Source organism: Mytilus galloprovincialis, chromosome 3, assembly GCF_965363235.1.
Source record: "Mytilus galloprovincialis chromosome 3, xbMytGall1.hap1.1, whole genome shotgun sequence".
Classification (NCBI taxonomy): Eukaryota; Metazoa; Mollusca; class Bivalvia; order Mytilida; family Mytilidae; genus Mytilus; species Mytilus galloprovincialis.
The window spans coordinates 105,396,264-105,411,412 of record NC_134840.1 but is presented as its reverse complement, the minus strand read 5'-3'; the positions used below and the strand labels follow the sequence as shown (position 1 = coordinate 105,411,412).

Below are 15,149 nucleotides of genomic sequence, written 5' to 3'. Positions count from 1 at the left end.
CAGGCTCTTTAGAGCCTCTAGTTTTTCTTGTTTGTAAAATGACGATATAATTTCGTCTTTGTCCGTGGAAACAAACCCCCTTTTTGGAAATTATTAGATGATTTCATGCGAGGTTTCTGACAGTTGACATCGAACTTAAATTTAAGAAATGATGACAAAAGACCATACCAAACATATTGTTATACAGGTGAAATATATATTTTTTTGGATATTTTTCTGTCCTGAAAGATATTTTTTTTCTTCTTTTTTTCGACCGACCAACCCAACTTTTTCATGGGGAAAATCTGTAAACCAACAAATTAAAAAACCCTGGCCTAACATTTGCTTTTTGTTGTTTTATTAATTTGTGCATAGTATGATAATATTTCAATGTGGAATTTGTAAAGGGAAATACTTTTCACAGAAAAATCCACCCTACCTGTTATGTATGTTACAGAAAATCATGTAATAACCTATATGTAAGTTTTCACTGTTATATTTTTACAGGATCCAGACCTACAGTTCACTTTAGACCAACATCTTGTTGGTAAAACTACAATCTATGATATGGTTATAGACCCCACAGAGAAGTTTGCTGCTACAGCCTGTCAAGATAGGAACATAAGGTAAAAAGCAGAAAAAAAAAAGAAAAAAAATACATATCAAAACAACTGAACAAAAATATACATTATACAACTTCGAACCAAAACTCAATTTAATTCCTTAACAGATATTTGCTGTATTTCATAATAAGGATATTAGGACTTATATTCTGCATTGGCCATTGATTGATTGATAGATTTATTTATTGGTGATTGCTTTATGCTTTCTGGCCATTGAGTGGCAGGGCATTATTTTATCAAGCTATATATATGAGTATCACATTCATTATACATTTATCAACCATAAGAAAAAAAAGTGTTAAAGAAAGATGCTAAAAAAATAAAAATTACATGGGGCCAGGAACATGGTGTCCTAAGGATGCACATTCTTGTTGCTTGATTTAACAATGAATTTATTTATCAGGATATATTCAATAAAGACGTCTAAACAGCGGAAGAATTACAAAGGAACTATTGGAGATGATGGAGTACTGATGAAGTTATCGTTAGATCCCTCTGGAACTTACTTTGCCACTAGTTGTACCGTTGATAAGAGTATAACTATTATTGACTATGCCACGGGAGAAATCCAAGCCTCGATGATCGGTCATGCAGAGTTTATTACTAGTATAAAGTTCACCAATAATCTCAAACATCTGATATCTGTATCAGCTGATGGGTTAGTATTTATTTTTATGCCCAATTTATTATGCCCCATTTATGGGCATTATGTTTTCATCCGTTCGTTCGTCAATCTGTTTGTCTGTTCGTACGTCTGTCCAGCTTCAGGTGAAAGTTTTTGGTTAAAGTTTTTGGTCAAGGTAGTTTTTGATGAAGTTGAAGTCCAATCAATTTGTAAATTAGTACACATGTTCACTATGATATGATCTTTTTAATTTTAATGCCAAATAGTTTTTACCCAAATTTCATCGTCTGAACATAGAAAATGATAGTGCGAGTGCGGGATGGGATCCCTGTACTATGGACACATTCTAATTCCGTATGCCTCAGCAGAAATCCAATGATGTACAGAAAAAATTCTGTTGAATTTCGGCTACAGTTATTAACATGAAAATTGTCTGTATTTAAAAATCCTTTATATAAATTTCCAAATTTATCAATTTTAATGGGATTCTAGTTTTCTTTGATTTCATGGGTATTTTTTTTGTTGATTAAAGAAAGAAAACAATTGTAATGGTGTTTATGTAAACTTTAGTAAAACTGTTAAATCAAAAATCTAGATGAATACAATTTTCTTCAATTCATGAAAAAATTGGAACACTTGAAAAATATATGAATCCACTGCTATGTATTACAAATATCTTAAAATCAGTAATGAAGACAATTCCCTTATGAATTAATAATGATATTGTAATTACTTTTTTTGTACAATAATTTCCCTATCATGTAAAAATAGATTATTTCTATAAATAATTAATTTCTACCTAGGTGTATATTTGTTTGGAGATTACCGCCAGAGATGACGAACATGATGCAAAACAGACTACAAGACCTGGGTAACATGTATCAGGAGGCTGAAGTAACAGCTAACAACAATAATAATGAAACGTAAGTTTGTAACTAATGTGTTATACTGTTTGAGAGTTTTCAGATATTTATATGCTAACCGGAGACTTAACATATCACTCAGGCTTTGGGTTCATAAAAATATTTTTGAGCACAATTATCATGCTTAGACTCAGAAATCAACTGATCAAAATACTGCATTTGGTGTTTTGTGCACAAAATTTGCACTCCTAATACTGAGAAATGTTTTGTGACCAGAAGCCCAGGGATCAACAAAGATTTTTTTCCCCAAAGGTTGAGCTTATTATACCAGCTGAAATATATATATATTAATTTAAAACTTTTTGCAACACACTGAAATTCATAAAATGTATGTATCTTAAATTTTTGTCTCAAAAAAAGAACTTAATATAGGCTTTCAAAATAAGTGAATAAGAATTATTATCCAAGCTTACCTCATATAATTCCAAATTTAAGGTTTCCAGAGTAATACTGGAAATCAAAGTCTTGCATAAATATCTAGGACAATGGAGCACCACCCTTTAATAGCTTATGTTGATACCTATAAGTTGTGTTGTGAATGAATCTGTAATAAAAATAAGCTCAACTACAAATGGACAATGGAAGATAACTCAATTTCAAAAAATATGTGTTCTATATTTAATACAATTAAATGATTGATTTTAATCAAATTGAAAATGGAAATGGGGAATGTGTCAAAGAGACAACAACCCAACCATAGAACAGACAATAACAGAAGGTCACCAATAGGTCTTAAATGCAGGGAGAAATTCCTGCACCTGGAGGCGTCCTTCAGCTGGCCCCTAAACATTGTTTACATTGTATCTATTTAGTAGCAGTAAAATTGGAAACTTGTATCATTTGCTATTAAATATTTTTCTATTCTAATATCTACAGTGCTAAACAAAGTATACCTGCGCCAGGAGAATCAGAGTTTAAAACTCCAAGTAAGATATTAGCTGAACTAAATGAATACAATGAAAAGCAGCAGCAGCAACCTACTAAACAACATCCAGGACAACAGAAAGCCAAAGCCCCTTTAGACTACAGATTTAGTATTGGACAGCTACCTAAATGGGCTAAAAACAAGGTAAAAAGTTATTGTCTGTGATGTATTTGGCCAGAAATAATGATCTTATCTACAATACTGCGTTTAAATCCTAATACCTTCTGGGTAATATTTTGGAAAACCTATGCCTAATTGTTGCGATATCGATTGTCTAACAACATCCTGAAAAATTGAAAATCAACCGATGACATTACCCATAGTCTTTTAGATTCTGAAAAGGAAACATTATCTGACTGGGGAAAGTTTGGTAAACAAAGATAATTAAAGTATAGTTGAGCAAAGTGTTAATAAAATAAGAAAATACAATATCAGGAGAATTTAATGCTATTTAAGAATGTGTACACAGGTATCTTGCAGAAGTTAGTGTGGAAAGCAAATCTGTTGTTTTAACTCGGGAATTGTACAAATATATGTAACCTATAATTAGGAGAATAAGAGATTATTTTTAAACACTTAACCTTATTCAATAAGTTTGAAACCAAAATTTGACAGAAAAAATATTTTCAATTAATATTTAATTATTTACAGTTTGGAAATGAGAAATCCAAAAGTCCTGAGCAGACATCAGGTCAGCCAAAGGGAAGATGGGCCGAGAGATCGGAACAGAAAACTATACTAGCTCAGATTGATGGAAAGAAGGTGGAAATTAATACAAAAATAGGTGAGTCTTACTCTTATGGATTTATTATTATTCGTAGGATATCTATTTTTATGCCCCACCTAAGATAATAGAGGGGCATTAAGTTTTCTGGTCTATGCATCCATTTGTCCTTCTGTCCCACTTCAGGTGAAAGTTTTTGGTCACAGTAGTTTTGGATGAAATTGAGGTGCAATCAACTTGAAATTTAGTACACATGTTCCCTATGATATGATCTGTCTAATTTTAATGTCAAATTTGAGTTTTGACCCCAATTTTACAGTTCACAGAACATAGAAAATAATAGTGTGAGTGGGGCATCCATGTACTATGGACACATTCTTGTTTGTGGATATATGTTAACCCTATATTTTTTAAATGTTCAACAAATAATAAATTAGCTATACTGTAGTATGCAGACTTTGGCAAAACCAAGAAATCAAATATCCACTGAAACAATTCACAATTTTTGGTAACCTTAAAAAGAAAAGAATTCACGGTATTACATGGCTATTCTAGCTTTTTCTGATTATTCTTGTGTTCTTATGCTTTAAACTTATAGAGTGGTACCAAGTTTTATGCCCCATTTATGGGCATTATGTTTTCTGGTCTGAGCGTCCGTTCGTTTGTTTGTTCTTATGTTTGTCTGTTCGTTCATCTGTTCTTCCGTTTTTCCGTCTGTCTGTCCCGCTTCAGGTCAAAGTTTTTGGTTGAGGTAGTTTTTAATGAAGTTAAGTCCAATCAACTTAAAGCTTAGTACACATGCTCCCTATGATATGATCTTTCTAATTTTAATGCCAAATTAGAGAATTTATCCCATTTTCACGGTCCACTGAACAATGAAAATGATAGTATGGATTGGGCATCCGTGTACTTGGGACACATTCTTGTTTGTTATGGTTTGTTGTTGCATAGGATTGTTAATGTTACTTTATCTTATTTCACCTTGGGAGGGGGAGGGGGAGGCGGAGAGGGTTTATCCCATTAAAACCAAGTTTGGGGGTGTATAGGAATCAACCTTTATGTCCTGTCAAGACCAACTTCTTTATTCCTTATTTGATTCACTGTAGAATATGATGAGATGCAAAAATTTACCATGTAAAGGATTTATTATTCTGTTTATTTTATTCAGAATTATGCCCCTTTTAACTTATTTTTTTTATCCTTTACAAAACAGTCGTTGCAATTCTTCTAAATGAAACTTTGTACATTGTAAGATCCTAATATGTAGATGTGCATGTTGAATAGGATCCAAGTTACAGGATACCAATCCAATTCAGTAACCACAAAGGAAGATGAAGTCCCTTAATAAATATGCCATCTTTTAAATGGGATATAGTACCCCATTGGTCACAATGTGACCCTCAACAATGAGCAAAGCTCATGTCATATAATGAGTTAATTTTCTCAAATATATGTTTGTATCTTCATACATATGGTCCAAGGACACAGTTATCGTCCTTTGGTTTTCGTTGTCTACGAATATAGTCCCTAGTGTAAACAGTGTATAACTTGCATGTTTTATTTAATACACTTTCCCAATTTATTTCTTGATATTAAATGCATGAAATATTAAGTAGGGGGATGTAATTACATGTTTTAAAAATTTGGGTGCTGAATCTTTATGTTAAGTAGTGATTTGGTCCAGTTGAAAAAGGTAAAATTTTATCACGTCTGAAGCTGTCAAACTGAATTTTACACCCCTTTAGGAGGCTCGAGGGTATAAAAATTTCAGAAAAAAATCAGACATTTGTTTTTCATTACAAATTTTATTTATTTCCTTTTATAGTTGTTACTTTATCATATGGTACAAAAATCATTCAAAACAATCAATTCGCGTTGACCCCAGATGACTTTCAAAATGTATACATCATTGAAAAGTTCCAAATTATCTCCCTTTGGTGGAAAAATGCCATTTTTTGACTCTATATTTGAAATATCTTTTTCAACTCATCGGTGACCTATCTTTTTTAATATAATTTCCATATAAGCTGTACTTAAACTAAATTATTTTAAAATTTTAGCGATTTCTGTAATAAATTTCTTTTTTTTATTTCGATATTACCTTCAACAGAAAAAAATCACCTTTACAAAAATGCATGCTTCTTTCGAAGGCAGATTGTGAGCGCAAATGAACGGTGACCCCACTTTTTTATTTTATTTTTCTATTAACTATAAGATAAAGTTCATTTAGATAAATGATTTAGACCCGCGAACCCCCTTAACACAGAATTGTCAATATTTTGAGTTAGAGCTGGTAGAAGTTTCTATAATTTTTATATTATTTGTCTCACTGGTAGTACACTACACTGTAAAAATCTTTTTGAGAAAGAGCAGTGCGATTTTTTTAATTTGAATTTATGGTCTAAAAGAAATGCACTTCCAAATAACTGTAGAGAAAAGGAAAGATAGTGTCAGTATCTTTGATATTTTAATGCCACTTTTTAGTATCGCTTTTGGCCTATTTCGTGGCAGCCAGTTTTTATTGGTGGAGGAAGCCGGAGTGCCCTGAGAAAACCACTGACCTTCTATAGGAAAACTGACATTCCTAGTCAATTAAGATTGGAGTCGAGTGCACCCGCACGAGCGAGGTTTAAACTCACAATCTCAGTGTTGACTGGTTAGTGATTACAGTAGTAACTAAACACTCGGCCACCGAAGATCCACTAGAAACCATCAGTCAAACTTTTAATAACAAATCTACTATATTATAGATTTTTTCATTTGGAAAATTGGCTTAGTTATTTATTCAGTCTTGTTGTTAAATTATACTTTTGTTAACAATTTAGATGGAGCGATCAATGCATTTGAATGGGGACACATAGTTGGACCCCCTATCTAATAATTGCAGGAACCGCCCCTGTGTTGTTAAAGTTATATCTGTATTATTAAACTTTAAACAGTGTTGATGTACTAAATGGGGAATAACTTGACATTATATGACCTTTTTTTCTGCTGAAGGTATAAAATCAAACAGTCCTAAGATATTAAGGTTGAAATCTTACTTTGTTTATTTAGGTTAATTAAGTATATCTGTTAGAATTTATGTAAAATGATTATATAAAACACGTTGAACATTCTAAATGACAATTTAGGAGTCTGTTTCTCACCTATGGGGAGAGATTATTCTCGCTTCAAAACGTAATTGGATAAACCGTATTCCCCATGATTTTAATCTCTTAATTTGTCGGCTCAAGTATGATTAAACCTAACAAATAAAACTTGTTAAATACTTAAAGGATTAAAGTTAATCCAAGTTAATCCCAAGTCATTAACTGTACAGCCATCTGTCTGCGATTATGTTTACTGTTCTGACAATAAAGTAGGTTAAAAATTTTTGAATTTAAAATTTGATCCAAAATAAAACAAGTTCTAATTTTCGGTATAGAAGTTTCAGTGTTAAATATTGAAGCTCACAAACTTTACCTAATCCACTATTGTTTCAAGTGTTTAAAAGAGGCTCTTTAACCACTTTTGGAAATAGTCATTGGAATATTAAACAGCTTGACTTTTTACACAGTATTATAATGCCTCTTATGAAGTAATCATGATCTACAAGTATTTAGTTATTTGGTTTTACAATTCTGGAAGAATTTCAAAAATTGATGTCAGCAAAATTTTACATGCATAGCTTCAATAGCTATTTTTAAAAGCAACAAATTCCTGCCCCATGATAAAGACTTTATGGCATTGAGGCTCAAATACAGGATTTTTGAATGGATTGAACTGGAATTGAAATAATTTTATTCTCCTGTACAATTTTTGCCAGAAATTTATGAAATGTATCTCACACGAGTTCCAAAATCCAGGCTGATCAACTTTGTGAAAAGAGTTATGCCCTCTGAAAATATTAATTTGATTTTAAATAGCATTGTAAGCACTTCTAGGTTTGTTATGGAATTTAAATCAACAATGCCTTGGAAGAGTCAGATTTTTTTTGGTGATTTATTATTTTTTTCAGTCACTTTGAAATGTAATTGGTATAAAAAGGCAATGTAAGCACTCCCATACTTAAATTTCTTATCAAAGTTTAATTAAGTTTATATAAAATGCTTTTATCAGTAAGGTCACAGAAGAGAGCAGTAAGTTAAACTACTGTAAATTCAGAAATTATTGCGTGCATTTATTTATTGCGATTTTGTCATTTTAGACTTATATATTTATACCATTTTATTTTTTACGATTTTGTGAAAAATCCTGTTTAACTCATATTTGATATCTCAAAATGCGAGTTTAAATTATTGTTTTTACAACTGTGTCGCATTTTTCGCATTAATAAAAACCTTGCAATAATTTCTGATTTTACAGTATTTTGAATAAATGCATTCCCCTTGAAATACAAAATATATGGAAAAGAACATTCTTTTCAATCTTGATTATGCTTACATTTTTTGTAAGATATCAAAAAGTAAAATTAATTTTGTTAGTTATTGCCTTTTATATGTGATATATGCAACACATGGAAATTTGATTGCTTTTCTTTTATTACTCGTCATGTAGATGCTTTGTCATTTGTAAGCATTACCAAATAAGGCTGATTCTGCTACCAACGTAGCTGATGGCATTGAATTATTGGAAATAAATTTTAAATGTCAAACTTAAAACCATCACATTACGATTTGATGTAATTAAATGGATGTATTTAATAATGTCCCTTTAGTTTTACCTTTTCTCTACTTGTATGTTTCACAACTACCCCTCCTGAGCATAATATGTGTTCAATATGTGTTCAAAATATTGAATTATTATCATGGATATGCATGAAGTATTTATCACTGGACATTGTGAAACCAAAATCTTTTAAAATGGTTTTTGTTTACATTTAAATGAAAAAAAAAAGCAATTTAAAGGTTATTACAGAAGTGCTTTGAATTTATTTATGTGTGTGGTTCCTTATTTCACTATTTTTTTGGACACTCCTGTTTCCATGAAAAATGTTTGATTGGTATGTATTTACATAGCGAAGACGAGTATTAAATAAGGTTTTTTTATTACTTGTCTTTTTTCTCTTGTTTCTATGATGTAAATAGAATGTTGAAAAAGTAATGTTCTATAAATAATAATACAGTGGATACTAATACTATATACAATTTTTGTAAGAGAAGAAAAAAGGGAAAAACATGTTGTTACAAATGCAAAGCCATAAATTTACGGTCTTTATAAAGTTCATTTGTTGCTTTGAAGTTTAACAAATGGTGTCTTTATTTTGAAATAAAATTGCAAAATAACTTCCAAATACCAAATAGCTTTTTTTTATTAATCGGAAAGGAACACTAATTAAGTAAAAGTTAATCTGTGAAATGATCTGTGAAGATTTTCACCTGGACTTTGATAAGTTGATCTGATTAAGTAACTTACCTTTACACAGGAGATTTAATTGTAATGGAAATCTTATCTACGGCATGATTGTAAAAAGTCATGAAAGATTGGAAAAAGATTCTCTGACTTAAGTTTTATATGAAGTGCAGCTACTTACTTCACTGATAATACTACTGATCAAAGAAATAGTGGAAATAAAAGAATTCCAATTGGATATATAATTAATGACTAAAATAGTACTTCTGTTTTATTTGGAGTTACTTAATACTGACAGGAAACCATTTGAAAAAAAGGAATTGGAATTAAAGAGAAAAAGCACCTAAATAATTGGAGTTGACTTTTGCCAGATGTTGATAAAAAAACATGATTTAAAGGAAGAGAGATGTGAATTAATGCACCTCCGGGGAGATTGCTTTAATATAGTTTTAAAAGCCAGCGAAAAGGGTGTATAAGTTTTGTAGACATGAATCGGTGAAGAATCAGTGTAATTAGAGATATTAGAGAAATAGAAATGGATAAATCTGACTTGGTGTATTTACAAATTCTCTACATTTTAGACCGTAATATACGGAAGTTACCTGCAGGAGATGATGAAGAAGATGATATCCCCAACATAAGGAGGGAGACTATGGTTATGTCACACCCAGAAAATACTCCAAGGGTAAGTGATTTTATTGGGTCTTTTTTTATAAAAAAAAGTGATGTCTGTTAAATAAATATCTTTACTGTGAAATTTCAAAAATAGTGAAATGATGTGAATTTTATTTATTAATACTGTTGATTCATTATTATTTGTTGTTATTTATACTGTCGATTCATTATTATTCGTTGGATACCAATTTTTGTTGATTTCACGTGAACAATGAATCCCGAATTTAAATGTTGAATGAATTACAAATTTTCTATATGCCTGTAAGTCGACTTGGGAAAAACCATGAAATTAGATATCCACGAAAATTGGTATGCATGAAAAATAAATAGTCCATAGTACATGGATGATTGTATAATCAGGACCTTTAGCTGCAGCAAGTAATACAAAAATGTATAATAGAACTGTTTATTATAAAATATTGACATTTGTTGCTTTGTTTGCATCATAAGCTAAAAGTTTGAAACTTTGAAGCAAAATTTGTATGACCAAAGTCAAAGATATGAGAGGGTCATTATGAGGGTACTTTCATTACAAATAACAGTAAAAAATCTTACCAAAATGGTTATTTTAGGTGCTTGATGATAAAAATGTATAATAGAAGGTTTAATTGTTTTACATTGTCTTATCGGGGCCTTTTATAGCTCACTGTGTGGTATGGGCTTTGCTCATTGTTGAAGGCCGTACGGTGACCTATAGTTGTTAATGTCTGTATCATTTTGGTCTTTTGTGGATAGTTGTCTCATTGGCAATCATACCACATCTTCTTTTTTATATACTCTTTCTAAATGACGATTATAGAATAAACTAATTTTGAAAAATTGTGTTAAATTCTTTCCAAAAATAACAGTTTATGGATTATAGATTATTTGGAACCTTTGAATAATCAGGATAAACTAAAACCAATTTGATGCTTACAGTAGCAGAAAATGTCCATATGACGCCTGACAGTGGGCATTCCTACCCTCATATAAATCATTAATAAAAATATAAAGCCTGGTATTTGATTGTAAATTTTCTAGATGCCAGTAGAAAAGTGAAGTTCATCTTAGCACATTGCAACAGTACCCATTACATAATTTCTACAGTGATAAAAGAATAAATCTTACTAAATTAAAATAAATGATCAAAATGTCTTAAAAGTATTAAGCAGTTACCTCCTCATTGCTAGCTCTAAATTCTACATCGGGACCAATTCAAAGCCAATTAATCTTGTTGGTTTTATTTTTCTTACTTTTGCTTTCAAAACATATCCATGATGGACTTGACCCATTGTAACCGCTTAAAAAACAGGATACTTAATGGAGAGTTAAGTGTGGATTTCTGAATATTTTGATAATAAAAAAAAACCCAACAAATTTATAGAATGGTTGTTTTATGCTATCACTAAAAATGAATTAACATAATTTATTACAGTAGATTTATGTTAATCTTATATTCAAAATCTTTCTATTTCCAAGCGAAATCCATCAACAATAGTGTGATATTTATACTTATGTATCAAGAATTTATTTTTTAAATTCAATTACAAAAATTGAATAACAAAATATAGCCTGATTTTGAAAAACAAAAAGAAAAGAACTTGTTTTAAACAAAAGTAAGCAACTATATGGAACAAAAATAACGAATTTGATTTGGATCAAACTAAAGAAATATATTGGGACTAAAATTGACATAATAAGGAACAATCAAAATTGATAGTAAATGAAAAACAAATTGTATTTAGTTTAAATGTGCATGTATTAATTAATTACAGAGTAAGGTTTTCCAAATTTTTAAGATAAAAAAATAATCAAAAGAATAATAAAGTGAATAGAAGAATGGGAAACATGGAAATATAAAGAACAAATGTACTTAGATTTAATGTTTAGACATGTATTTTAACATTACTAAAACTTTAGCAAAAAATCATAGAAATTTAGAAAGAACATTCTACTGAGCTATACTTTTTACTCAGTCTCAGATAGACCTAATTATATACATATAAAGTAATCAGAAGCAGTGATCAAATATAAAAAAAATAAATTAAAAAAGGAAATTGTATTTTATAATCTATATTTTTTTGACACACTGTGTCAGATAAGCCTAATTTATTAAATTGAAGTATATAAGTGCTGTAGCTGCTGTTCTTAAGTGTAAGTGATTTTTACATGCCGTTCTTAGGTCACAAGACCTAGTTAGAAATATGTGTAATATTCAATTAATTTTTAGATGCTTAACTGTCATAATCTATTCACTCATAACATATCTATCCTCTTATCATTTCCGCTGCATTAAGTATTTTTTTATATTGGAATATTTCAAATCTCGGGTAATGCAGGCATGTGTAGAACAATGTATGGGAGCTACATGTTAAAAATTCCAAGTAAAATATGAATGTTTTCTGTCAATATTGCAGACGAGTTGTTGACCGTCAGATATAAATTGCCTATTGAAATTAACATTTGATTTGTCGTGGATTAGAGTGCATATTTTATCTGTCAGTAGTGGTTTAAGTGTCATCCTTGTCAATCAATGTCTTTATAGATGGGTTTATACGGATTTACTTATCTGTTTCATAACATCATCGAGTCCATCAATACCAACGCCTCACTGTCAATGTTTTTCCTAAGTCCTAAACAATGCCTTTTAATATACAAGTTTGTCCTAAACAAATGATAGCTTTAAATTTACACAAATGGCAAAGTTTACACCATATCTTTGATATTTAAAATTTTATTCAGTTTATTGTAGTCTTAATAATTAGGTCAACATTTACCTGTATAGATCATATAAGTAGGTAATATGCTAAGGGTAATAGATGATGGAACAGTTGAGTTGTTTGCAAAGACTGCAAGTTGCAAGGAACCTTAACTGTTTTAGTAAAAAGAAAGATTCTTTATTCTCTCTGTTAACCAATCTTTAAAAATTGATTGGCAAATGTACAAGGTTCTGAGTAAAAGGGCTTTGTTGATGTTTGATTTCCTTACTTTAGTAACAAATTCTGTAGTTATTAACTGTTTGTCAGACGGCAAAAGTTAGTTCCTACAACAAATCAAGGAGATAACAAAATTTATTAATTTATCGTATTAATCTTATTATTAATTTACAATATTTCATCAGTTCCTATTGTTTCTTTTATAAAGAAAATAAATCATACTTTAATTTCTTTCAGTAAAATTTGATTTGCATATAATTAATAAAAAAAAATCGCCTATATTTTTTAAAATTTATTTTATAGTCCTCAGAAGCTCAACATAATTTCTTAAAGTTTGAGAAATATAGATTCTTACACTGCAACAAGTGTATTACGATATTTCTCCACTCGAGACAGTTAAATTTTATTATTTAAAGCGCGAGGCTTGCCGAGCCCTTTAAATAATAAAATTTAACTGTCGAGAGTGGAGAAATATCGTAATACACGAGTTATAGTGTCGGAATCTGTTTCTCTAATGCTTTTTATCGTTCTTTTTCAAAGATTTTCAGAAAATTGTGCTCTTTATTTGCGACGTCATCAGGCAAGGTCGCCTTTTTTCATGACGTCACAATAGGAAAATTGAGAAGAAAACAAAACATTTTGACGTCATAATCAAATTTCGACTAATCATTTGCCGAGAACAGACTTTTCACTAGTGAGGAGAAATATTTTTCTCACACCGGTCAGGAAATGTGAAAATAGCGCAAAAATTAGAGAATACAACATTTACAACTAAATGATATTTATTTTAGTTTTTTTTTTGGAGAAAAATCTGAAATTTCTTTGACTTGTTTACGTAATGACTTGAAATAAAGGTTATTATTCACAATTTTTCATCAGATTTTTCAGACAAATTCTTTACAACACCCTCACCCCAAGATAAAACAAATAAATGAAGATGATCATTGACTACTTGAAATTTACTTCCTATTGTACATATGGAATCTTTACATTATTTCTACCTAAAATAAATGTACTTTAGGAAGTTAAGCAGATTTTTTGTGTAGATTGTGTATATAACATAAGATATTTGATATCACATTATTAGTGAGTAGAATTTTAACTAGACTTTTATTTTATAACTCTTATCGTGACCAATTAAGATAAATAATTGCTATTTACAGAAAATACCAGTTATATTTGACGATGAGAGCAACCAAGGTGAGGATGATGAAGATTTTTTCCCATCATTCCATAGGGAAGATGACAGTCATACCACATGGGACGAGGTTTGTTGAACATATTATTAAAAATATAAAAAGATGTGGTAACAGTGCCAATCAGACAACTCTCTGTCCAAGTCATAATTTGTAAAAGTCAACCATGATAGGCAAAAGCACTGTCTTCAACATGTGACCTTGGCTCACAAGTTCATTTTAAGTATATATTTTTTTTTAAACAAAGTAATGTAGGATTGATCACTTTAAAAAAGTGGACTTATTCAGTTTTGAAATGAAATTTAAAAAAAGAAGCTTAAACAGACAGCTTTTTAGGACCTTTTAATAATAATCAGCTATCATAAATGAAATTATGGGGAAAATATAAGTCAATACCACATGTTGTCCAATACAAATATGTTCATTTTTCTGAAATATATGGAAAGTTGTTCAGGAAGAGGTTCTGCCTATGTCATCATCTCCTTTTATATTTGGCTTTTGTAAGGACTTGTGATTAGGACAATTTTTTTACTGTACATTATAGCAGATGCTTTCTCAAAATAGTGTCTGAATGTGGGATATGTTAGCAGCTGTTTGGTTGTTTGGTTCATCCAAAGAAAACATCAAAAACTAACAAAAAAAAGCTCCCTCCAAGTCTGGAACGATGTCAATGTGGTGTTTAAGTTATATCTTAATGATTTTGATGTTTAGGGCATTTTGATTTTCATGGAAGATCTTATATTCTCTGTTAAAATTTATTCCAAGTCTTGAGTCACTGTAGGCTTTACTCATTGCATAAGGCTTTATCTATTGTTGAAGATGGGAAGTTGACCTGAACATTTTTTTGGTGGTTCTTACATGTCAGTTGTTACTATCTCATTTATGTGTAACCCACCACTCATTTTATTCTTCAAAATGTTATGTAAACCAATAATAATCATAATCTTATGACCTAGAAGGAAGACAAGTTCATTTAGTATTAACAATCTTAAATTTTAGTGTTGGACTTGAAAAATCTTTAAATCAAATTGTGGACTTGAAACGTACTAAGTGGTCAGCATGTACTGGTCATTTAGAAGTCTTTGAATAGCTGTAATGTTATGCAATATTATTTAGCAGTACATGTGAATCCAGGACTATGAAAATAGATTAGAATATAAAAAAGAAGATGTGGTATGATTGCCAATGAGACAACTATCCACAAAAGACCAAAATGACACAGACATTAACAAC

General features: G+C 30.3%; 1 protein-coding gene across 9 annotated transcripts in view; it reads left to right on the top strand.

The window, feature by feature from the left end:
* The window catches only part of LOC143069661 (uncharacterized), an 87,205-nt gene that overhangs the window by 45,797 nt on the left and 26,259 nt on the right, over window positions 1-15,149 (top strand). For all 9 annotated transcript variants that reach the window (XM_076244402.1, XM_076244403.1, XM_076244409.1 and 6 more), the window contains 7 exons: window positions 487-605; window positions 1,006-1,260; window positions 2,031-2,150; window positions 3,027-3,219; window positions 3,727-3,859; window positions 9,712-9,815; window positions 13,884-13,988. In XM_076244402.1, the coding sequence (XP_076100517.1) occupies window positions 487-605; window positions 1,006-1,260; window positions 2,031-2,150; window positions 3,027-3,219; window positions 3,727-3,859; window positions 9,712-9,815; window positions 13,884-13,988 (1,029 nt within the window). The remainder of the gene's footprint in view (window positions 1-486; window positions 606-1,005; window positions 1,261-2,030; window positions 2,151-3,026; window positions 3,220-3,726; window positions 3,860-9,711; window positions 9,816-13,883; window positions 13,989-15,149) is intronic.